Source organism: Rhamphochromis longiceps, linkage group LG20 (assembly GCF_057381845.1).
Source record: "Rhamphochromis longiceps isolate RC_006_pf linkage group LG20, R_longiceps_female_GT1.1, whole genome shotgun sequence".
NCBI lineage: Eukaryota > Metazoa > Chordata > Actinopteri > Cichliformes > Cichlidae > Rhamphochromis > Rhamphochromis longiceps.
This window is the reverse complement of record NC_140576.1, coordinates 11,015,531-11,041,555: the sequence shown is the minus strand read 5'-3', so window position 1 is coordinate 11,041,555 and position 26,025 is coordinate 11,015,531. Positions and strand designations below refer to the sequence as shown.

Below are 26,025 nucleotides of genomic sequence, written 5' to 3'. Positions count from 1 at the left end.
CTGTTTAGTATGAAACCTGTTAAAGCATTGATGTCATTGTCTAACAGGTCCAAGCTAAGTATGTGTGCTCACTAGGTTTTGTTTAACTACAGAAAACGACCTAAAGTATTTATCCAGCCTTGACGAGAATTCGTTTGACTGACAGCGCTTTACTTTTCTTTTCTTTTCTGTATAAACTTTCACCTCAGCTTCTAATATGGCAGCTGAGATCTACGCGCACAAGTTTGCCGTTCTACGGTCCTTGGTTATTACAGATAACAATTGGCCGCTGCTAAGTGTCGAGCTTGAAAACAACCTCAGCCGCACACTGTGAGTGACCCTTAACATCCTGTGCTCGTGGCTGCTAACTTCGACTCCGTATGCGTGGTCGCCTCCCATGTTGCAACATGACCTAGTTTGACACTTGTTACATTACTTCTTGATATTTTCATTTTGGCTTTGGTGAAAGGAAATGTGAAATGTGAAAGGGTAAATAAAATTTTTTTTTTTTTTATATCAGTGGCGTGTTTTATTAGTTCTTTTTAATATGTAGGATTCTTTGCCAACAAGAAGGCTTTCACCTAAAAACAGATAAATAGGAGATGAGTCATGTTTCATAGTTTGCTTTAGCAGCAGGTAGAAAGCTGCGTTGAGAAGCAGACAAAGCAGACGTGAAGGCAGCAGGCATCTTACTAACTGTCCACTGGAGCGAAAACATAGCCTCCACCAACATATGGTCCATCTGCATCTTCACACCTTACTGTCTGGCCCTTCTTCGCTCTGATAAACCTCAGCATCTAGCAACACCCACCACCCAATCAAACCCACAATGACACTTTGGCTGTCAGTCACAAATGAATGCTGCCTTATGCCTTGCATGACAAGAGACATAAGCGTTTGGTATGATTGCACTATTTTGGGTTTAAGGCGATGACAAGCTGTAAACCTGAAGCTTCTGCAGTGTGTGTCCGTTAAAAATGAAAATGACCTAAAGCTTATAGTTTTCCATTTCAGTCCATTCATTTTTATCCACACCAATAAATAACATTAACTTCCATTCGCCTTTGCAGCATAGCTAAAAAAAATCTGCAATTCCTTAGTCTTGAGAGCACGGTGTGATTTATTTCTTTGCTACAGCTTGGTTGCACGCTAGCACAAAGTTGTCAGACTTTACTTAGAACAGCTGAGTTAGTGGCCTTCAAACATGTCGTATACTTCCTTTTCACAAAAGCCACACTTCCTGTCCAGAAATGGCATCTGCTGCTTTTGTGTCGAGAGGAGCTGCTTCATTCTGCCGACGTGTTTGTTTTCCTTTCTCGCCTGACTTGAGCCGCCTATGTTCTCGAGAAGAAAACGAAATTCTTGTCGTCGAATTTGAGCGTCAAAAAAAGACAAAGAAAAGCACTGGCCTTTGTTCTGTGCCATTGCTCTGTTTTCACTTCCTGTTTGCATGTCACACAGTCGCGCAGAGGCATGCGTGTGCACTTCTTCTGTTGCAGTTTGGGATTTTTTAACTTGTCTTCAGTTTTTCTTGCACACACTTTTTTTTCCCAATAAACAGAAAAACAGAAAGAAACGAGTGACTCAGTTTGGTGGGATCCCCCAAACTTACTTCAACCTGCTCACACGCTGCTTGAAAAAGTGGCACATTTGACAGCATTCATGCAATTTGTGGGAGAAAGTGATGCATGTATATCCATGAACTGTACATAAACTGTCTGGCACCATCATATTTTTTTGAGTGATATTGGAGTGATATAGACAGACACTATGAAGTTGCACTTTCCAGTGCCATCACAGCCATCCACACTAAAGTACCCACTACTGCTGTGTCTAGAAGTGTATTTAAATTTGCACTGACTTGCACACTAATTTTCATATTTTCAGTGGACATGAGGGCAATTTTCTGAGTGACAAGAGGTTTCACGCACAGCATTTGACTGAAAATCTTGCTTATATCATGTACACCAGATAAGTGAATTCAGAGGTGTGGGTGTGGGGTTGGGAAAATGCTAACAAAAAGCTGGTTTGCAATGTTTTAAGCTAGCAGACATATTTCTAGGGGAAAAAAGACTCTTGTCATTGTTATATTTAAAGCTTGCTTTTAAGGTCTTTTTCTACATGTGAAAAATAAAGGTTTAACAGGCCTCTGTGCAGTGCTTTAAAAAACTAAATGTAACCCATGATTTGATAGCTTGTAGATGTGCCTTTAGCAGCAATAACTTGCAATAACAAGCAATCTGCCCTACTTTTCTATACAAGATTGCTTCACTTGATTGAGGTTTGATGGCATTAATTTATACACAGCTCTCATAGGGTCCTGCCACACAATTTCAGTTGTATATAGTCAACTGCAATGTCCTTATGTCCTGTGGCTGCAAAATCCTCACCCCTCCACCACCGTGCTTGACACTTGATATGCTTTGTTTGGATTTCATTGCTGTGCATCATGACTTAACATCTCCACTTTGCCCTCATTTGTCCGAAAGACATTGTTCCAGAAGTTTTGTGGTTTGTTTGTTTATTTGTAAACCTAAGCCATGCTGCTATGTTCTTTTTACAGAAAAGTGACTTTCTCCAAGCATGCCATACTTGTTTATCTGTTTTCTAATTGTACTGTCATTAACTTTCACATTGATTGTGCTAACTGAGGCCTTTAGAGTCTCTTGTTTTATTTTTTTCTGGTTTCTCTGAGCAGTGCACAGTCTGACCTTGAGGTGAATTTGTTGGGATGTCCATTCCTACCACATTGTGGTATTGTGTTAGCACATACCTGAAAGAAGTGCATTTGTTTAGCAGCACCTGGCAGCTACATACTCTCTTACTTCCTATGAAAGCAGCAAGGATGTACTTGGGTTTTTCACAAAGTTGCGAACAGCGATGTGAAAACTTTATGACACGACTGTATTTGGTTTCTCTCATTGTGCAGCTAATTAAAAAAGCTTTCGTTTGACTCTCACTATTTAAATTCCAAAGCAATAAACATAACTGTCATGCTTGAACTACAGCGGCTCTTTTCGACCCCTGTAAAGAGTCACAGCTAAGAAATTTTAATAATAGCTGACATTTTCCTGTGTATTGCTCTCATCATTGTGAGTTTCAACCCCAGTGAGTTTCTCTAAGTACTTTCAGAAGCAGTGTGGGCTTTTGAGGCCCAATAGGGAGAAAAAACCCCAAAAAGAGTTTTTAATAATGATTGAGCAATAGTAAAGAAAACTTGAGCAATATAATAAGAGACGCTGCAAAGTTTGCATAACAGCAGTGTGGATTTTTAAATGTCTAACTGCCAAGAATTTCATATATATGTAAAAAAAAAAAATCAAAAAAACAAAGATGTGTTCACAGTGTGATGATACACTTTGAGAATGACTTTCAACTACTTCCTGTATGGAGGATGTTGGAGTTTCCAGTATATATCATAATGAAATGTCACTGGGTACAATGCTGCATCAGTGTGCTTGGCAGCTACTTTGTGGTTTGCCAAGGAGCTTCTGGTTGTGTTACTTGTCTCCTGTGGGATTGCATCACAAGCAGCTTTCCCTTACTGCCGTTCACCCCTGTGGCATCATGTGCAATATCCTCGCTGTGCTCTGTGCTGCAGCTGAGCCCTCCTCCGAGCCAGTCTGACTCAGTGTTATGAGTCCAGAAGTATCACAAAACTGAGTCTGTGTCCCATATGACCAACTATTATTAACACACTGATTGATATCGTTGCTATTTTTAGGTATTGAAGCGTAAGAAGGTGCGCCATCTAATCTACACAGGAAAACCAGTGCGGGGGAGGCTACACTGCACTCCCTCTTTTCATCCCCCTACTGTTTTTGATTTGTTGGCGAGCTTTTGAAACACCGTCATGTCCTTTTCCATCTCTATCAAATTCATAGTGAACTGACTCAGATTTCTGACATCTAAACACAGACTTGTCAGCCCGAGCCAGTGCAGGCAGGGTTATTGTTGTTGTTCATCAGTCAAGAAAATATTATTCATCAATGTCTGATCCTCCACTAAACAGGATTACACAGACACACACATGCCTCGCCTTGCTGATGATGACGTGCTGATGTCAGAGGAGAGACAGATAAGGTCACCTGAGATGGAGATGGCGATATGAAAGTAAACAAGGACCATCAGACGCATCTTGCCGTCTCTGAGTTTGGTAATTAAGCAGTAATGAGCACAACAACTGCACACAGTGGTGTAGAGTAGAATTACAGTGTTCGTAAACAACTGGCTTAACTGCGTTCTGTGGAAAGAGCGGGTCTCGTCAATATACGTATCGTATTTCCAGTTTGTGTGCATGTGCGTAATGCTCTGAGATATTGTCCTCTCTATGCAAATCGTGCATGATTTGTAATATGCTGAGAGCCTTCTAAAAGTGCAGTCACATCTGCTTATTTTACGGTAGGAGAAATATTGGATCTTTCACAGTGACAAAGCCAATAACATTCATAACTTGTCATACATCAAGTTATTTCGATTGCAGAGGAAGTTGAAACAAATGATGTCAGAGTATCTCTAACTTCTGCTTGAGCGTGACTGGCAGGAAGTTACAGTCTCTGGTGGTCATTAGTGGAAAGGCCCAATAAATAGTCAAATATGAAAATAAGCCCAGACTGTGGTTTGTCCAATTATGATACTTGGCTGTTTGTGCACAATGAACTGCTGTCCATCAGATGTCAACACATTTCCAATTACACCCATAGTACCTTTCTCTGGGGCAATTTCCTGTTTCTGATTTCAATCACGCGCTGAAAAAAATTACTGTACAAACTGCGTAAAAGTCTCAGTTTGAGTAAACTTGGACATGCTTGGGGTGCATGCTCAGTTTATGCTCTGCACTGTCCTGTATTCTGGCTTCCTTGTAGCCTGCCTTAGTCATGATGGTGGACGGAGAGAGACAATTTTCTCTCCAAATAAACCTGTCTTCTTTTGTGATGGAACAATGAAGACAGCCAATACAACACTGGGGGAGACTGTCCTTGTTGGGGTTAGACTTTGACTGAAAGGAATTCTTTGTTCCTTCTTCCTACCATCCTCCCTGCTGATTCCTGTCTCACCACATCTGTGTGGCACATTTGTTAAAGGAGTGATTCCTGCCTGGATGGTAGCTGTCACAGAGGAATACATGAATAACAGATACTTTACACCTCACCGTCTCCTCCACCATTGTCCCCTTGCTCGTTGTTGTTTGTTCTGTTTTCACCCTTTGCCTCCTTGGCTCTTTTCTTCACCCGCCACACCCTCACTCAGCGCTAACCCTGTCTGAAAGCGACTGAGGAAAAGCTCTGTTTCCTGCCTGTCTCGTATCCTCTGCTGGGGAGCAATCACTCACTTGAGTGACTCCTACAGTGTGGACACGGTACAAGCTGCCATATGGGAGATTTAATTAGTGTATGCCTCAAGCACAATCAGCTCCCTCCCAAAAAAACAAAACAAAAAAACAGTCGAGAACATGACAACTACCGCTTCCCTTTAATACTGGTCTTAATTAGCGAGGTCACAGCTCACTGCTGAGGAGCCGTGCTTTCTATTTTTGGTACGACTTACGTAAAAGCTAGTAAAGAGAGGCAGAAACAGAAAAAAAAGGCAGAGGAAATTATAAAATTGCTGCCTGACTGCTTGGTTGGCTGGGTTCTGTCTTTAGAGCAAACGTCTGATTAGGAGTGTCAGTCTTTAATTATGGGAAGTGACTTTCTGTAACTGGTGCTATGTGGAACTGCAGGGAGCGTGAAAAGGTTTTCTATAAATGACACACTTCACCTAAATTACAAAAACTGATCCTGTTACTTAACATATGTAGTTATTTAGGCAGTTTGTGTTACAAAGGTGTCATTAGGTTTCATAGGGACTATTTTCTTTAGTGGAGCATGTTCAACCTGACAACTCTAGCGTCGGATTGCACCTAATGCTGAATGTTTAATGCATTTTGAGTACTGAGCATCAAAAGCAGCCCATATTCAGTGCTGGTGGTCAGGTTATTAGAGATTTTATAGGGAAAATCTTTTGTGTCTTTAGTCGATATTTTGCTGTAGCTAAAATCTTTTTTTCCCTTGATTATGCATTTAGATCGTAGACATATTTTGCTAAGGGGGTGATATTAAAGCAAAGTGTTATACAATTCTATACCAGATAAGCTAAAATGCATTTAGCAACCAATCCTCAGTTTAATCCCTGCAAAAGCCAGAGATGCTGTGTTTTCCTCCTCTCTATCTGTGTTTGCTGTCTATCTTTAACCATAACTTTGGATGGAAGAAAGTATTGCTTTGCAACCTGCAATGAAACATTTACTGCATTGGCATTTGGCACTGTTAGTGATAATGTCCTATAACCTTTTTTACTAGAATCATGCATTATTTATTGATCCATTGTGCTCGTCTTGGGGCGACACTGGATCTCACAACTTGAACCATAAAGCAAACACGTAGAAGCGGCACCTTTTAACATGACATTGTTGGCATGCATAAGGATCATGGTGTCATACTTTTGTACCAAAAGTATCGGGCGAAGGCTTTTCTTTTTTAGAGCAGTAGTCTCACTTAACCCAGGACTTCTTTGTAACGCCCTTGATTCACATGGAAAGCTATCAATTTCTAAATCTGAGGCAATGAAATGCAGGCAGACACAACAGCAGGAGCCGGGTTGATGAAGTAGGCTTCGGGATAGTTTTATTCGTCGGTGCGGGGATGCATATCTCCTTTCTGATATCCCAGTATTGGCATCTGAAGGGCAGTCAGACTGAGGCAGGTTAAGCCTGTCGGACACAGGGCAATAGACAGAGAAATGGGGAAGAGAGAATAAAAGAAACTGTTTGCAGATTCACTTCCCTTCTATTCACCATTTTTTTTCTTTTTTCCCCCAAGTCAGGATCTGATTGGCAGGCACTAACACACACAAAAACTGAGCTGCACACGCAAGCAAAGCTCAACTTGACACGAGCCTTATTATGAGCCATATTGGTGTAGTGCTGTGCGTAGACACTGCAACAGTGAAACAGTTCATTTTGGAGGATGTCTTACAGTTGAATGCTCAGGCGCTTTAGGATCCATACAGCGAGGCTTTAAGTGTAAAAGGAAAACACGTCTTGTCTTATTAGACCCAAGGGACAATGAAACAGCCCCAAAATGTCTGTTTGGTACCTGAAAAGACATTTTCACGAAGCATGTAAGAGTAAATGTGGTTTTCTGTTCAAAGGCTCGTGTGGTTATGTTAATGCAATGAATCTTTCTGCACTGTATCTGTTTCCTCAAAGCTAAGATCACCTATATCCTAAATTTAAAACAGTCCCAAGAGGGAAGCTGGACTTCCACTTCCAGACCACTTTTTGCATGCACAAGTGATGGTGCATGATTACCAAAACCTAAAGAGACTAACGATTTCCAGATATTCTCTTCCATTTTTATATATATTCATAGATGTACATTCGGGGTATCAAACATAAGGCCAGGAGGGCAGAATCTGTCTGACGAAGACTGTAAGCTGTTGAACTGGACAGCTTTGGAAAATGTAAAGGAGTGTTTAATTTAAGTTTTGCAACTTTTCCTGTTGATAAAGAACTTTTCTTAGTTTTTCTTAGTAAAGAACGTTTTTTAATAGCTACCCTGGTCTGACCCATTTAAGATCAACGATGTAAAATTATTTTGACATGTCTGATGAACATGCTTTAGCCGTCTGCCTTATTGACAGTAAAGTGTGGCGCATTGTTTTTAAACCCGTTTTGTGTTCGTTTCCTCTTCAGGCATTTCTGCACAGAATCAGACAAACTCCAGACGACCAACAGTGTCTCTCACCTGAACATGTCAAGGTATGGCCAGCTTTTTATTGCAAATATCAAAATGTCAGAAATCGTCCATGTGAAAATGCTAATTGGTCACTAATGTCTTTACTTTTCCCTCATCTCTGTGCTCCTCTGTGGTCTCCTCTTTGCTCTTTTCCTTCCCTTCTTCTCTATGTCCCCTCCCTTTACATCATCCTCTCATTTTATAGATTCTGTTTTCAAATATCGAGGACATCCTTAAGCTGCACCAGGGGGTGTTGTCTGCAGTGGAATACAGCCTGTTGCCTGAACCTCAGCCTCACCATGCACTGGGACATGTGTTCCTCCAGTTTGTAAGTGCAGGACACACAAAAAGATTCTCGTAAAACTGCACACTGTTACAGGCACAAGCTCGTAGGCATGCATATAGGAGAAGTTGGATGCCTGAATGCCTCTTCCATGCAGATACACACACATAAGCTCTTTTCATGGACTGCCCGTAACCACAGATGCAGGGAAAGCGTGCAAAGCCTTGTGTGGAAATACCCTTTAATGCTCTCTTTCTCACATGAAACACCCCTCCCATCTCCTGGACTCCCTATTCACCAATACACATTCTCTACCCCCACCCAACCCGTTGCGTTTTCCACCTTCACAGAACTGACCTGCATCCTGTCAGGCAAAAACAGTCTGTCTTCCTTCAGTTTCTCTACATCAGTCTTTGCTAACATCTCCTACTTTTTACCAATCCATCCCTCCATATTCTTCTCAACTCTGCAACCCCAGTACACAATCCTGCACCCCACCCACCCCGCTCCACTCAGTTTGAACTCATTTGGCCTGAGGAAACAAACAAAGAAGAGTCTGTGTCCGGGGAGGAAGAGATGGTGTGTCACTCAGAGAGGGGACAATGCTTCTGCTGGTAGCACTCAATCTCAGGCTTCTTCTCTGGGTCTCTGTTTGTGTCTCTCTGATAAACTATCTTGACTTTACTTTCACTGAGGCACTAAATACATCACCTAGGTATTCTATCAGGGCTCTGCTCCACCAGCTTACACGACAGTATCGCCAGAAGCAGAGTGACATTTTTTCCATCCAGCTGCAAAAATCCAGCTGCAGCCAGTATTTGGTGACTTTCCAAGGAGTAAACCCAACAATTAATAAATCCTGCCTTCACAGCAGATTTTGTGGCTGATAACTGTATTTAGACTCCAGTCTCTGTCCATACAACACACCAACTGTTTTTGGTGAAATCATCTCACAATCAGATCAGTTCAAAGTTCAACACAAAGTGCTCTATTGGGGTGATTGGGGGTACTCTGAGGTCTTTGAGATCTGATTATTTGATATTCTATAAGAGGGAGGAGAACGATTTTAAATTTGATTCTGGATTTAACAGGGAGCCAATGAAGAGACGCCAATATGGGAGAAATATGCTCTCTGTCAGTACTCTCACTCCAGCATTTTGGATCAACTGAAGGCTTTTCACTGAGTTTAACCACAACCTGATAATAATTAATTATAATCAGTTGCAATTGATCTGCCACCTGCTTGCAGTGTGGATGACATTTAATAACTTCTGCAGGAAGCTGCTGAAGTGGCTTATCAGAATATGTTCTCACACATGTGTGAGCTGTGACAGTCATTTGGTTTGTCAGATGGAGCGTGAGTGTGGGAAATTGATTAAAGGAGCTTATTGTTCTTTTTTAATTTCTCCATGGGCAGACTGATGTATATGCAGAGACTTTTTTAGCTCCCTCGGACTGAAGCACAGGAAAGGACAACTTTGCCGGGACATCATGATGTTTTGTGGTAACACTTTTCTGGACATTTTCAACACAGGGAGGACTGTAACCATATTTCATATTTGATAGCAAAGGGAATTTTTGCCCATCTGGAAGTTGTGCTAATTGTCTGTAAAGATTTGGACAGATGGGAGCTGCAGCTATACTAGTTGGTGAAGGGGAGTGGATAATTCGTGTTCAATGAAGAGATTAGACAGTTAATCTATAAATACTGGGGGGAAAAACTCACATTTTGAAACGGCTACCTGTTCTGCTCATTTATAGTGTAAGATTATAACATTATACATTATACAAATACAATGAAACAGGTATGAATAGCTAGAAAATGCACTTATTGAAAACCAGAGTGTTCGCTTCAAAGACGTATAACTCCATGCATTTTCTTGATTGCTAATGAAATCCACAAAGACTAAAGCCAAATGATTACAAAACAAAGATTTGCCCCAAAGCAAAATATGTTTTGAGCATTTCTAAGGTATTAGCAAGTGCCTCATTCATCATTTATACAGCATTACTCCTCCTAAGTATGCTGCTTATAAATACAGATGTTATTATGATTATTACTGTCAGTGAACTAGTAGCTGTACATAGTTATACCATATATAGCAGTGATATCTGTACATGGTGCAACAATAGCAGATATCTGGATTTATAAATGACATACTGAGGAGTACTGAATTACTAATGCTTTGCGTTTTCTTGCTGTTGTTCCCGTTCATCTTTATTTAAACTCTCTGCATGTATTCGTGCGTGATAGTATTTGCCACTCTCTTTGTGTGTGCGTTTCTCTTGAAGCATTGAGCCACCCACACTCCACCTTTTCCTGCTGCATATCCATTACACCTCCCTCACCAAGCCACGACCTTTGTCTCCTTCAGCACTCACACCTCTCAGCCAATCGGCTGGCCCCGTCTGGCACCCTCCAGCCGTGGCCCTTAACCTCGATCAGAGGTCAACACCATGACTGGGATTTTATTAACCCCCCCGCATTGTTCCACAAGGAGGTCTGCCACTCACAGCTAGGGATGAAAAACTGGAAGATTCATTGCTTTTCAAAGTCAGATGTTGCCAAGATGGTTTGGAAGGCTTTAAAAGAAAGAAAAAGAATACTCTTTGATGTCGAATTAAATAAAAAATAAATCTCTTTAACCGAAACACTGATGTCATAAAATTGTGAATGAAATAAAACATTGTGCAGTTCTGACCAACTGTTATTTATCTTACTAACTAGAGGCTAACATGAATGTCTCCTTCCTCTTTTGACCACACACACACACACACACACACACACACACACACACACACACACACACACACACACACACACACACACACACACACACACACACACACACTTGTTAATCCCTTGTTTAAAGATCACGGTATTCTGAGAATTATTTAAACTGTGCAGAGGTGAAAAAGTGACTCATGTCAGAGGAGAAATCAGAGACGTCAATATTTGCTCTATTTCAGGGAATGTATATGCGAGTGCTGTGCAAGAAGCAACAGTCGTGTCATTATGCATGCTCTGACCTCGCTGAACTACACCCATTCTGCTTTGACTCAATGTGATTCCTCAGTGTGTGTGATGCTACTCTCTCATTTAGTCTCCAGAATAACATTCCAGGGATGAAGGATTCGAATAAAGACTTATGTTTATCAAAGGAACACCCAAAATCTTTGCGCTATTCTGGGCACAAGTGATGTTTTTCAGTCTTTTGGAGTAGAAATTAAAGCGTCACATTTTGGCGCCGGTTTAGGCTTATAAGCTACTTTACAGGTACCTGAATCGACTATGTTGTTGTCATCTGAGGAAAGGAAATACCTGAGAGTTTGCCTCAGTTAGAAGCATAGTTGGAGTTGCACAGAGGCATGCAGAAGGGTTGAGCAGAAGGGTTTCATTGCACATAGCAATGAGAGCAAAAATAGTTATATATTGCAAACTTATATACTGGCTTCCCTAACACCACCTTTAGATTGCTAATTATTCTGTTCTATATTCTTTACCTGGCAGCAGACCAGCAGAATTCATATTGTGCTCATGTTACAGGTATTGAAGGAAAGCCTTTGGATGTTTTAAGTTGGTGGTTAGGGTCATGCGGCTACTTTTCCTATGCTTAAACTCTTAAATTTTATGCTGTTCACGTTTCAATCGGACAATTTATGAAGCCTAACACGAAGTATGTATATTTTTGGAGAACAAAACATTGTTGAACATTTTGAACAATGCTGAGTTAGTTTTAGGATGTACTCACACAGCGTGTTTAATCCCCCAAATCCAGTTTGTTTGACCGTTGTGGGCTTGAAAAAGCGAGCTAAGGAACAGTTCAGTTGATCTTGTTGGACTTAATGCCCAAGCACAGAACATGAAAGGCCGCTTCAGCACAGCCCAACTGAAAATCAGTGTATCAGATAACTGATAAATCTACAAGGCAAGCAAGATTTGCCAAATAGTACGCCGCAAAGCAAACAGAATCACGAACTCCCATTGTGCTGCGCAAAGCGATTCGATTTTGATTCAACAAAAATCATCACATTGTGAAGAAATTCATGTGAGAGTGAGGATGGGAGGGACGATGCTCATATGCTCAGATTTGACAGAGTGTAGTTGTTGTGGGGGGGCAGGCTCTGCAAGCAAATGGGCACAGTCTTATAGTTTTATGATGATGTGAGTTCAGACTTTGATACTGTTTTAATGCCACAGCTGCTTCCTGTTTAAAAGGCAGGGGGTTGTCTGATTGGGGTTTTCTCTCTATTATTGATTACTTCTCTGTATTAAAGCACCTTGAGGAGACTTTTATAATGATCTTGCTCTGTATAAATAACATTGAATTGAATTTGCATAGAGGTTGGAGTTAGGATGTACATCCCAAGCAGCTCAGAAGCTATAACCGTACGTTATCCACAAGATGCAGTGACTCTACGATGCTCTGATCACTGCTTTATAGCAATCTAGAACACATCGCCTTATGTGAGTAACTAAAGGAAAAAAAAAACATTGAGAAGGCCAAAACAGGAGTAAATTCAGTCACTGCTCTTTGGTGTGTGAGTGTTTATCATTACTGTTGTGCTGTTTCAGTGTTAATTCAGTTAATTAACTCGAGGCATTGCTTTCCCCGTGGGCTTTTTGTACAACCCAGTTGATTTTAATTCTATCCTGTCATGATTAGAACTCTTGGCATGTGTAGTAGAGTTAGTAGCAATAGTAATAGCCCTTGTTACTGTGCCACTGTTGAATACAGTATGTGTGAACAAGCACACCAAAAGGATTTCTTGAGCTGCGTGCTGTATTAAGTCAGTTTGACAGAATCTGGGGTTTCACACCATATGCCAACCCAGCTGCTGCTCCCAGTAGTACAGTTCTCCCCTGCAAAAAGTGGCTTTGGGTGTGTTTGTGGTCCTCCCTGTGTGGTTAAAAGATCCCCACCGTTTACACTGTGCAGCCTACTTGTGGTAAACATCTACAAAAGAGTTTCAGCTCCCTGGTCAAAGGGAATAAGATGGAGTAGAGAGGGGTTCTATAAAAAGAGCTGTTAGCTTTGTTTGGCTGGTGCTGTCTGTCACCGCCAGTGGTTTTGTTTGTTTTTTTTGTTTTTTTTGGTGGGGTGGGGGGTGTAAAAACAGGCACATGCACACTGAGTGGCGAGCTGTGTATGTGTGTGGGAGCAAAACCACGTGCATGGGTGTATTGCACATCCGCATCTACAGGAAGTTGGTTTTGCAGGCCTTTGTTATCTGAAAGGTGCCATCAGTGACTGAGTATTGTTTATTCTTTTGCTGCATTGTAGCCTGGCCAGATGTGAATGCGAACACCTTCAGGCAACTGCACGTCAGTTAAGGCTGAAAGTGGCGTCCACACACCTGCAGTTTTGGATTTCACTTACAAGACTGTTTCAAGTGACGGTTTCACTCACTAGACCTCAACATCAGGCCCCACCGTGCACAAAGTTTCACATCCCAATTACTACAACACTCCCAAGAATACATGAGATGTTTATAAGCTACAGGGTGTAAGTTTGACTTCAGCTGTGATGCAGTGTGTATGCTGCTGTCTACAGTGTGTTGCATAAATAATGCAGTTCACAGGACACTGTGTATCCACCAGCCCAAGTGTTGAATTACGTATTGTAAAGAAAAGAACATGGCAACCCGACAGAAGCTTCTGCATTAGGGTGTGTGTTTGCATTGCTACACAGTGATGCTATAATCTTAAAAAAAAAAAAGAGGAACTGTTATATCTTGTATGTAGTTTATTTATTAATTTCCCCTATGACGCATGCTACTTTTGAAAAGAGAAGTGTGACAAAGGATGTCGATGAATGCTTTTGCTTCACGAGTGAAATAGTTCTGAAAGTATTTCTGCAGTAGTCGTTTGGTCCCTTTGCAATCCATGTCATCTACGCTTAATTACAAACCACCTACATTTAATTGAAGTCATCTCAGAAGACAATATTTCCAGTTTGCGTTTGTTGATGTGTCTCTTTTTACCAGTCTGTCTACTCTCAAATCATATGTGTGTAATTCATGATAAGAGATTTTGTACTTGTTTAAATACAGGACACTATGGTCCATAAAGAGAATTTTATTTACATTCTTTTCTTGTGGTTTACTACGTTACATTATGTTATAATGATTTACAAATTCTGTTGAATCGGCGGGGCTTGTACCGTGTATGTTGCACCCAACTGGAAAGACTTATTCCACTCCCCTTTAAACTTGAAATCGAATATATTTGTAAATAAAAAATAGGTTGATTTTTAAATGCAGAGTCATTCTCCTGTAATAATAATAATTAAACATTTTTCATATGCATTGTTTACTCTTCACTTTTCATCAGGGTAACGACACAAAGCATAACGAACAGAATAATGACGGCCCTTATGGCTGCAGAGACACACGCCATTAGCTCCAATATTTACATTACAACAGAAAAAAGCGGTTCTAAAGCGTGTTGTTCTCCGTATGTGTGCACGCGCTATTAAACTAATTGGTTTTATCACAACAAAACCTCATGCTGCTTTCTGAGAGTTCTCAGCATGACTCGATGATGTACTGACAGCTGAGCTGCGTGCCCTCGGCATTGTTGTCTGCCTAAATACTAGCCCTGTTTGAAAGCCTGGAGGAAAGAGCAGTGAGGGGCAAATGCTCTGCTAAATTTCCTTGTTGTGTAGCTTCAGTTATTGATGTGATATAAACAGTGTGTTGACACATTACTACTAAAGCATCAACTGAAGGCCCAGTTTCTGCTGTCAAGTGTCTTTGTCTTGGTAGATTGATCATGTGTGCAGTAGTTAGTCAGATTGGCTACAAAGTCCCTGGCATACAACCCTGAACCTGTTATTTTATTTTATTTTTTTGCAGAGGGACAGTTTCTCAGTATACGGCGAGTACTGCAGTAACCATGAAAAGGCGTTGAGGCTTCTCATGGAGCTGAACAAGATCCCCGACATAAGGACCTTCCTACTGGTAAGACACCAGTGCTCCTCTCCTCTGACTTGTCCTGTCCTTGCACGCTCCTCGAGTCATCAAATCTGCCTTGCTTCTAAAATTTAATTGCCTTCCTTCCCTTTCTCGTTATGACTCTAACTTCTTTCCTCATAATTATTAATAATGAAAAAATAAAATCTTCCAAAAAAAAGTTTCCAGTATTGTATGCCTCATGAGTTTCATGCATCCTTTTTTGGTCCCATAATACATCCTATTTTCTTGCTGGTATATTTCCCTGCCTTCTTCCGTTGCCCTACATTTCTTTCCTCCCAAGAGCCTCATCTTGCTTATTTCTTCATCATCCGCCCCTTTTTTTTCTCCTTCATTCATATCACCTGCACTTCCATGTTAACACTTGAATAAAGGGCAGAAACCGAAATGAGGTCAAATGTTTCCTCCTGTGCGGACAGGATGCAACCAGCATCAAGGTCACTTTAATGCATTGTTGGTCTCGTAGTGTTTCCACTGCCAGCTGTTTCCGTGTTTTGACACTCAAACCTTTGGGCCCTGGACAATCAACTTTAGAATGGGGAAAAGGGGGGAAGGCCTTTGAGCTGGGGTCCAGCCACTGAAATCATGTGCAGATCCTGGGCCAGCCAGCTGTGGAGAGTTGGCAGCCTTTCTGGGATTGGCCAAGAGATCTGAAGCCCCACGTTTGTCACTGCCTGATGGTTTGCTTCCATGGTTTTATTCTGAGCCACAGGAGTGGGAAAAAGTAGGATCACTGTTGCTGTGCTGCGCTGCACCCCCCCACCCCCACGCCACTGCCCCCCACATCCTCCTCCTGGCCATGTCATGCTACAATTGATTAGTTGGGTCTAGCGCCACAATAACGAATCCAAAATAAAATCACTGCACAACATCTGCTTTTGTATTAAAGTGGTTGTCAGACCTGCTTTGTCATCTCAAATTGTCGGATGAGCTCACATGTTTGGTGTAGCAACAATCAGCAAAACAGAAACGACACGGAGTCACTGAGATTTGAACGTGCGTGAGGTACCGGCGTAGAAAATATGGGAAGCTTTTAAAATTATATTTAGAAGAGACTCAAGTTTTGCATCTACATTTGTCAGTTTGTTATTTTGTTAACTGCTACAAATCATTTTCATGGTAATTTAAAGGCAGTATAATATGTATTGCCATTAGCTTTTTCCCCCAGCTATGTTTGGATTTTTTTTTCTGGATTACACAGTTTCCATCCAAATTTAATCACACAACTGAGAGAGCTTCTGAAATTGTACCCAGAAACTGCAAGTGCTAATTGCATTGGAAGACTACAGAGAAAAGTGAAGTGAAAGCAAGAAGGAGGTCAGAATGAAGAGAAGAGGGAATTCTGGCTTTTAAGCTGGCAGATTACAAATAAGCAAAAGATAAGAGGGAATGAAAGCATGAGAAAGTCTGTATAGGAGCGGCGGTGTGGGCGAGAAGTGGCGAGGGGCAAGTGTTTAACACATTAGGAATTTGTGGAATTCCAAAGTTGCACATTTTCCCATCAAAAATGCTACTGGAAAAAGCCTAACCCTCCGCACCGACTCCTCCTGCTAGAAGGGTATTACGAGGAGATTATTTAGCTCTAAACTGATCTCTTACATTTCTACCCACTGATAAACACTAGTGGTTTATCGGCATGGCTGCTTTTGATCTCTCTTCCCATCCTGACAGGATGCACTCTAGCAAAAAAATATCAAGCATAGAGAAACCATGACTGTAACTGTAACTGCTTTTTTTTCCCTTTTACTCTTAAAGAAAACACCTATATTCAGCTGCTTAGGGGGTCTTTTTTTCAAAGCCCAAATATTCTGTGGAATGAGGTGACGTTACGGAGGTTTCAAAGTGATCCTTGGTGAAAAGAGGGGATGTTTTTGAGGGTGTTTCCACTAGTGAAGCAGAAGAAATGTAGCAACATTTCAACCTTGCTTTCCTCTGAGTGAAGCAAAACCAGACGGATGTTTAACTTTGCACAAAACCACCTCCCAAAAAAACAAAACATAAGTTTAAAATAGAAAAAATGAAGAGAAGCATGTTTTGTTTTTGCTTTACACCAAGATTTTTCAACCTGATGTTTAGACACATAATCATTTATACAACAATGTGCATTAACATGTATTGTTTTTTTGGTGGGGGAGGTTATTAATAATCTTTATTTTCCTTTCTTCTTAAGCACTGTATGTTGCTTGGAGGGAAGAAAAGCACAGATATTCCCCTGGAGGGCTACCTCCTCACTCCCATTCAGAGGATTTGCAAGTACCCCCTGCTGCTGAAGGTACTGTGCACCTGCTACAATAAGAAACTTGACCCTGACATCAAATAATAATAATCAGAAACAGGTCTGTGATGAGACCAGCGTCTCTTATTTTTAAAACCTCCATCTTCCTCGTCTTAGGAGCTGCTAAAGAGGACTCCCAAGAAGCATGCAGATTATCCGGCGGTGGAGGAGGCTCTGCAGGCCATGAAGGCCGTCTGCTCCAACATCAATGAGACTAAAAGGCAGATGGAGAAACTGGAGGCCCTGGAACAGCTGCAGTCCCACATCGAAGGATGGGAGGTAAGGAGAAAGACATGTTCATCGACATGTTTGAGAAAGACCTCAACCTCTGCTATCCTCATCTATCTTAACAGTTAAACTCCGCTGTAGCCAAATCACTGCTTTAAGCACAGGGGCCACAGACAGGGCTTGAGAGCCGTGTGAAGGGTCCAGTGAATTTTTCACGCCTCCCTCACCCACCACAACAGAGGCCTTGTCTTAGCGGGCACCACTGGGACAATCCACCCACACAGGGTGCCGAGGGGGATGCCAGAGGGCTTGCTGCCCAATCAGAAGAGACCTAAGCAGCAGGGCTTCAGTCTCACATGTACTGGGATGGTGATGTGGTAGGACCTTTTGGAGGAGAGAAAAGACAAAACTGAGGGATGGAACCAGAGAAGGGGCCCCACTGGGACATCCCACTATCTGCTTGCCAAAACCTGCCATTCCCTCTGAAAGAAGTTGCAGTTTGACTCTGATATGATAGCTGTGCCTCTGGAAAAATAGAAAGAAAAACAACAAATGGTTTTTCAGCTTATCAGTTATGTTTTTCACTGTTAAGCTTTAACCACTCTAATGTCCCACGTCCTTTATAGACCTCAGGAAGTGGTGCTGATGTAGTTAGCCAATCAGGATGGCAGAAGATGCTGAGAAATTATTCAGTGAGTTTCGTGAACTCTCAAATGTACAGAAGTAGTTTGCATTAAGGTTTAAAATATTTTAAACGATACAACTTTCAGTTTTGTGCCGTTGGTTAAATGAGTCAGTCTGCTATTGAAACGTGCAAGAAACATTTTCACTATTTTTTTACATCATCGATGTAGGATAATGGATAATTTAAATGATTTCTAGTTTAATTCCTAAATATAATAATTGTCCCCTGTGTTAGATTGTTCTGATTTAAATTTTTTCTTTTCCTCTAAACACAAAAAGGAGTCATGGAAAGGCACTTTACTCTGACCTTGCCCCCTGTAGAGCCTTCAACCTAACAGCATTAGTCTCGCTCTTCTTTCCTCTCTCCAGCCACTCTCAAAGGCTAATCACCTCCAGCCCTAATGGTAGAGGCCGCTGGTTGTAGCAACGCATTACTGCTTGGATTCACTACGCACGTGCACGCATGTGTACCCTTTGCATACTGAGTCATGCATCATGTGGCCGTAAACACAGGTCCAGCCTTTCTCTGCACCTATTCCCAGCAAACCCCAGACTGGTGCAGTTTAACTTGAGTGTGAAACATGATCTCCTCCCCCAAGCCCAGTCACAAGAAAAGCTCAAAAAAATCATTTTTCTCTCTATGAACTTTGGAGATATACACATCTATTACAGATATGTAATCATGAGAATCGATTATGAATGCTTAAGAGTTGGTGTGGCCCACTGTGGGGGTTTCCACAAGTCTCTGGTAGACTGGAGTTAGAAACTTCAAAGATGACACTAAAGCCCAGATCTGTTGGCTGACGTGACAGAGGGTGATGGGTATCCTGCAGGCTAAAGGGAGTAAGGTGTCCACACATGGGTGTGTTTAGTTCCAGATGATTTGGAGTGGAACGATCTGTTGAACAATGAGTAATGAGTTGTCTTTTAGAGTTATTATTATATTACTTGGTAGCCTTGTTTTGACAGCTTTAGCGAGCTGTGTGTGACCTCAGGCCTTCTCTATAGAACGTTATCCAGGCTAAGTTCGATCAATTAATGTTTCACATTTGGTCATTCGTGTCTTGTGCAGGAAGTGTAATCTAAAATCTTGTGTTTAACACACAGATTGTCGGTTCAGTGCATAACGTTTGTGTCACTGTTTTAAGAGAAACAGTTGTTTCAGTCTTAATGCGCTGTGGTCCATTTGATAGTTGACGAGAAACGGCTTTTTATGTAAGAGCTGATCACACCCTGTGAAAGTGGTTGGCGGTAGAGTAACACATTACATCTTATTGTTTAAGTGCATTGTAATGGGCTGGGCTTCTAAAAACTGTTTTTAAACCTCGCTCGGCATGATTGCCGTACACAGATTTGTGCCAGATTCCCTGCACAAATTCCCTTCTATCCATATATTATCTACCTATATCTATATAGGTGTGTTTTTATATGTAGGGATGTATTTTTAGCTGTTTGTGTGCAAACATTTGCATCCTGAAAGGAGAATAAATGATTAAAATATGTTTTGTTTCCTCCCCCCCCCCCCCCCCCCCATCACAAGTTCAGTGACTAACCAGCGTGAGGCTAATTGTCCCAGCTTGGATCAGCACACAGTTCATATTTTTATATTTTTGAACTGGAGAAATGTAAAAATGAAGATGAGCGGAGGGGGGTGGAGCAGCTGTGTTCAGTCTTCCCTATCATTGAGGAAGGAATGAAAACAAACTGGTCAGAGTGTGAAAGTTGAATTTTATATTGTTTCAATGAGGTTGTGAACTCTTTAAGTTTTGATGCAGGCAGAGGTGTTTTCTTTGCAGCTGTCAGTTCTGCTGTACTGGGAGTACTAAAAGTTTCCATGCTCTCCTCTAATAAAATAAACAGCCACTGAAGCACATGACCAATCTTCCCTTTTAATCTTGTGTTTCTTCTTCTTCTTCTTCTTCTTCTTCTTCTTCTTCTTCTTCAGGGAACCAACTTGACAGATATCTGCACAGAGCTCCTGCTTCATGGAAATCTTCTGAAAATTTCAGCAGGCAACATCCAAGAACGTGTCTTCTTCCTGTTCGATAACCTTTTGGTTTACTGCAAAAGGAAGTCCAGGTAAGGGAGGCCTTCAAAACCGTGGGCCAAGAGCAGTGAGAACAAGAAATCATTCAGACCTTTTTTATTTTTATTAGCAGACCAGCGTAAGGAAGCCAGACGTGGAAAATTAGAGCAAATGCCCACATTCTTGCTAATGTAGACGCATCTTTAGCATGCAAGCAAAACAAAAACACCTACGTGTGTCTGCTGGCTCCAATACCTGCAACTTTATGAATATGAATGTCCTCCAGACACACGGCACTGGCATCAGCAGATGTTTTCCCTGATGACTGTAACCACGGTGTTTGTCCCTTTTCCCAGGGTTTCTGGAAAGAAGTCCACCAAGAGGACCAAGTCTATCAACGGGCCTCTCTATGTGTTCAGGGGCCGAATTAACACAGAGGTGATGGAGGTGGAAAATGTGGAGGATGGAACAGGTTTGTGTTTGCCCAGCAGCGTCACCTTGCGAGACCGTCTATATGCTGTCAATCATTTAAGTCTTCCAGAGTATTTATTGAACCATTTCTCACGAGGTTCTTGTTATTTATGAGGCAACTCAGTCTCTCTATCTGTTCCCTTTTTCTTTTCTTTTGTTGTAAATAATCAAGCCAGTGTAGAAAATTTCAACGGTAGAGGTGCTATTTGCATACACTGCTCGCTTTTGATTTCAGGTCTTTGTTCATAAAGCCGTGCCTTTTAAAAACTGTCGATTGGAAATGAATCAGGTACTTTGTTGACAGTTAGGGTGGAGTATCATATGTGTGTGCCTAGTTTCAAACAGGATGTAGCTCACAAACTCGTATACCACCTTTTTGATGTCAACAACGCAGGAATAGGTTTAGGTGTCGATAAAAATCTCAAGTGCAAAAACACAATCCTGAGCTAGGTGATAAAATTATTGTGCTCTCATTCAGGGTGAGATATCATACCATCGCGCGACTCATCTGCAGTCTTGGAGTGATACGGTCACCCCTGTGCTTTGCTCTCGTGGTTTAGTTGCGAGGCACCATGCTGGGTTGGTACTCGCTGTCCCCTGATGAAGAAACGCTCGGTCCTTCCGCTCACGTTTCCTCTTTTTTTTTTCCGTCTCTCTCTTCTATGCTGGCAATTTATTTTGCAAGCTCACATGACCTTTTTCTGCATGTTAGCTGTCACATTTAGATAGCTGAGAGGAAAACCACAAAGAAAAACAGGTCTTATTCGTAGAACTTAGGGCTACCTCATTGGAAATGCATACATGTGTGAAGTCTCAGAACACAGATTATCTGATTATCTAATGCTGACAGCTTTGATGGAGTGGAATTAACCAGCATCAAGTGACCTGAAACCTTTCGCCACACAGTTATATAAAGGTGACTTAAATTTGATTCATTTAGGTAATTTGTTGTAAAATTAGGGCAAAAGTCTTCACATTTGCAAAAATTAAGAGATAAAAGAACCGCTTCACTTGCAATCTGTAGCTGTCCCAATAGGTCTACTGCATATACCGGTACTTAAATCATTTTTCCTAGAATCCCTCTTTTCCGTCTGAGTGGCTGAAAAGGGTCTCGGCACAGTATGGGAGTGTGTTTCAACACCTGAACTCCCATGGAACAGCAGGCTCTGCTCCCTGTGATCTGTAGTATCTGATCTATTTTTATGACCTTTGAGCACGAAGCTAATGCACTCCATTACCAGCGGCCATTCATTATTCAGTAGCTGTTCACCTGCAGCTAAATGGATGATAAAATTAGAAAGGGGTACGAGGAGCGATTTTTGTCGAGTCGGTGAAAAAACGGTCCTTTCACTACTCTTAGTGTGCATTCTGTGTCATCTTAATTGGCTTGTAAATCATCCCGTGAGGTTGTAAATCCTCTGTAAAGATAGCTTTAATGCTAACTTTACACATGTGACTTGATTGCAGTAACTACTTTCTTTACTTACCTTTGAGGTTCCTGTTACAGGTAAACATTTGAATTGTTTTTGAGCCTTAAAGAAAACTGCGAGGTCACCTTAGCCTAACAGTCTTCCATCTTTTTGCTTCCCAGCGGACTATCACAGCAACAACTACACAGTGACCAATGGCTGGAAGATCCACAACACAGCAAAAAACAAGTGGTTTGTCTGCATGGCCAAAAACGCCGAGGACAAGCAGAAGTGGCTGGATGCCATCTTGAGGGAACGGGAGCAAAGAGAGAGTAAGTGGCATTTTTCTAAAAGGACATTTCTACTGTGTAGTTTGTGGGGCAGATGGCGACAAACCAGAATCCTTTTATTTTGTAATCGTGCTTTTGCAAGAAAGTCTGCGTATGAGAGCGACTCTGTTTTCCCTTTGTTGGCGTGTTTCACTGTGTTTGTATGTATTGCCTTCTGCTCTCAGTCACAAGCTGAAAGTCTTGCTTTTCTTGATCTGCAAGATTCCGTTTTTCTTTTACTCGTTATCTTTCATGCCGCATTCTTTACTTTCATTCCAAGAATAGATGTAAATCGGAAATACACAGGTGGAGTTAATGTTACTTAATACATTCCAGTATGCAGGATCAAAGATTCAGCTTGTCCAGTACCATGACTGTTTTTAGTGGAATGCAGTTATCACTTTTGTTAGACACGTGTTTTTTCTGAATGCTCTAGGAATCGTTTTTCAGTTCAATAGCATGCCCGATACTTTGAAGTCTCTGTGTGGGAGCTTGTTTTGGCTTTTGCTTTTCCTGATTTTTAGCTGTAACCATCCTGTTTGGCAGCTTCTGCTGCTGGCTGGTAAGCTGCCCTACATGTCGGCGTCACTCTATATACCCAAACTATCAAAGCACCTCAGCTGGCACCCACTAATGACTGTGGATGTGCTTCTGACCTGGATACGATGTTCACATCCCGCAGCCATGTCCCACCTTGAATGAGCTGCCTGCCTTTGTTTGTAAAACAGAGGCTTAGGTGACATGACATTTGGGAGGTTACCTGGTTGACCCTTGTGGTAGAAGCTGCGAGAGGAAGAAAGAGAAATTAGTGACAGTGGCACATTTGGCAAATCAGAGCATTTACTGTCAACAAAAACATCTTCATTGACAAAGAGGATAAAAAAGGCATCCTGGTCAAATGCTTAAAATAGAAAAGCTTTCACTTTTCAAAGAAAGTGAAACAGTTCTGTGAAACAAGTGTGTTTTAATGAATCTGCATCTATTTTTACTGTGGTAAAACTTTTGATATGCATTTTTGGCAACCCTTGAAGTGTCACGAGGAAGTGATCGTGGCACATATTTGCATTAATGTGCAGAGAGTCAAATGCACTTAGTGTTCATTCATTAATAGAAAATAGAAACCCCAGCACCACTTCCACTCATTTTGTAATTAGCAATGAAAAGCGATCATCTTGTTTCCTTTCAACTTCTGACTCTTTTGCCTCCAAATGTGTCCCCACCTGTTCAGCTCCAGCCATCTGTCTCTGTTATGTTCGCCGAATTAGACGGTGTAAAAGGCTTTGACTGGTTTTGCTGGGACACAAAACGGGCCACCTGATAATGTTGATGGCTAAACCCCAAAAGCAGTCGGACAATGATTTGGCTGAATCCAAATGAATGAAGATTTAGCTGTGTCTGCTGTTTAACGGAGGACAATTACTCAATTTAACCTTAGTCGTTTTTTTAAACTTACATCTGCGATTTCGGACCCCATTGAAGGATTTGGAGCAGAGTTTGACGTTATCGGCATCCGATTCTGTGATGAAAGGGTTTCAGAAAAGGAACGAGTATGAAGGAGTGTGCTGCAGCCTGTGGTGTTGAGTTTCAACCCGGCGGAAATCGACCTGAGGCGAACAGATGCCAGATCAGTCACAGTTCCCAATTTTCCCTACTCTCTCCCCTTCTGTTACCCTCACTGCTGTACACTCTGCTTTCACTGTGCTTACCTTTCTTCCAAGCTCTTTACCCGTCTAGACAGCAGCATGTTTTACTGTAATAAATCCTGGCAGCGATCCTTTTCACATCTCTCCCTGCATGCATTATTAGTTTTCTTGACATGGCTTACTTGTTGTAGCTTTTTTTTCTCCTTTTTTGCTCCAGTCATTTACCGTGTTAGACATATGACTCCCTTTAAAGCCCCCCAACCCCCCAAAAGGACTTTCATTGTTCAACAACTGCCAGCTGGAAGCGGTGTTCTCGTAGCAGTGTTTTTGTGGAAGTTTAAGAGAAAACGGACGTCGGATACCGTGATAGGGTTTTATCTCGTGCCAGTGAGCATGGGAAGATGAGGAGTAGTACAAGACAAGCTCTGACAGCTGGAGCAGAATCTGGGGGGGGGGGCGTCTCCGCTGGACAGGTCCCGTCTGTTGTTCAATGACACTCATTGTTTAAGTCTACTCCAGCTGCTGCCAAATGTAATATAACCCCACCTCCATCACAGCCAGTGGAGATCTCCGAAGAATCAAAGGAGAAAATTGGATTCTAGAATAAGCTGTGCAACTTTTTGCATTGTTCGCCCCACCTCCCCTCTTTTCAGTGGGTCACAATCCTACACCATCACTCAAGTTCCTGCCTTTTTAAATGGTTTGACTTGAATAATGCATTTTAAAGGGTATAAGTTTTCAGCATCATTGCATAGTTTATCCCGAACACCACAGATATCTATAAAGTATTAATAATGCTGAAAATATATAATATAAAGTATACTTGGGCACAAGGCATAAAAAAATGGAAAAACAAAAGTGAGGTCAGAGGTCGAATGTGACACGATATTTTGAATCCCCACATACCAGTATCATTTCCTAAATGTTGCCAGTATAAACAAAGTTAGTGATATTTTAAGCACAGTTTTAAAGAAAGGACATTTTATGAAAGTGTGACCTCATTAGACCTTGAAAACAAGTACAAAGTAACACGAAAAAAAGAATCACTCCCTATATGACTATACGTTGTCAATGCAAATCATTGCAGTCAGAAAATGCATAGTTTTATATCTATATAGCATTACTAGCACATTAGCAGATCAAACTATTGACCTTGAAGAAGAAGTGAGGTCTCAAATGTGACACATATTTTAAACATCTATATGGTACTTTCCATATGTTGATAATACACACGACACATGTGAGAATCATAGTTTTTAAGTTATAAGACTTTTAAAAGGCAAATCATTAAGTTGACCTTGAAGACCTTGATGGGTGTAAGCTAAATTTGAACGGATTGTAAACATGACCCCGCTCTACACCCTTACAAAGTTTGATCTGAATTCATTTTGATGAATGACACACAACGCAAACATAACCCTCTTGGCTGAGGTAATAAAATGAATTATTTGAGAGAATTAGCAGAAAAAATTAATTGCTAATACACTTGGTAATATTTTAGTACAAAAGCTGCTGTAAAACGTTTTAAAATAGCAAAAGATATAGTAAAAAGGTAAAATGTTGATCATTACATTTTACCCAGTGAACTGTAGTGGTGCCCCATGTGTGTCGCTTTTGAAATATAGCACTTTGCAGTTTGGGAGCCTGATGTGCCTCTCCGTAGAGTCCAGCAGATTAGGGAGTCACAGTTGGAGCAGAGTCGAGTTGCTTGAGTCCAAAAGTCTCACTTTGCTGTCCAGAAGTTCATCAAGGCCCTGAACAACTTTAAGCAGCACAAACGGTATACTCACTGAAGACTGGAGTGGCAGGCCTAACAATGCTTTATTCCGCTTTATAATAAAGGAATAACGTTTAACAAACGGACACAGGAACGAGATCAAGATCACGCTGACCTCTTGAACTTGACTTACTCTAAAACAGCTCGTCTAGGGGAGATTAACATCTA

General features: G+C 41.4%; 1 protein-coding gene across 1 annotated transcript in view; it reads left to right on the top strand.

The window, feature by feature from the left end:
- The window catches only part of prex1 (phosphatidylinositol-3,4,5-trisphosphate-dependent Rac exchange factor 1), a 78,381-nt gene that overhangs the window by 9,700 nt on the left and 42,656 nt on the right, over positions 1–26,025 (top strand). The window contains exons 2-9 of the mRNA XM_085392574.1: positions 7,715–7,780; positions 7,963–8,085; positions 14,899–15,003; positions 17,186–17,287; positions 17,408–17,569; positions 20,148–20,281; positions 20,585–20,700; positions 22,291–22,440. Of these exons, the coding sequence (XP_085248700.1) occupies positions 7,715–7,780; positions 7,963–8,085; positions 14,899–15,003; positions 17,186–17,287; positions 17,408–17,569; positions 20,148–20,281; positions 20,585–20,700; positions 22,291–22,440 (958 nt within the window). The remainder of the gene's footprint in view (positions 1–7,714; positions 7,781–7,962; positions 8,086–14,898; positions 15,004–17,185; positions 17,288–17,407; positions 17,570–20,147; positions 20,282–20,584; positions 20,701–22,290; positions 22,441–26,025) is intronic.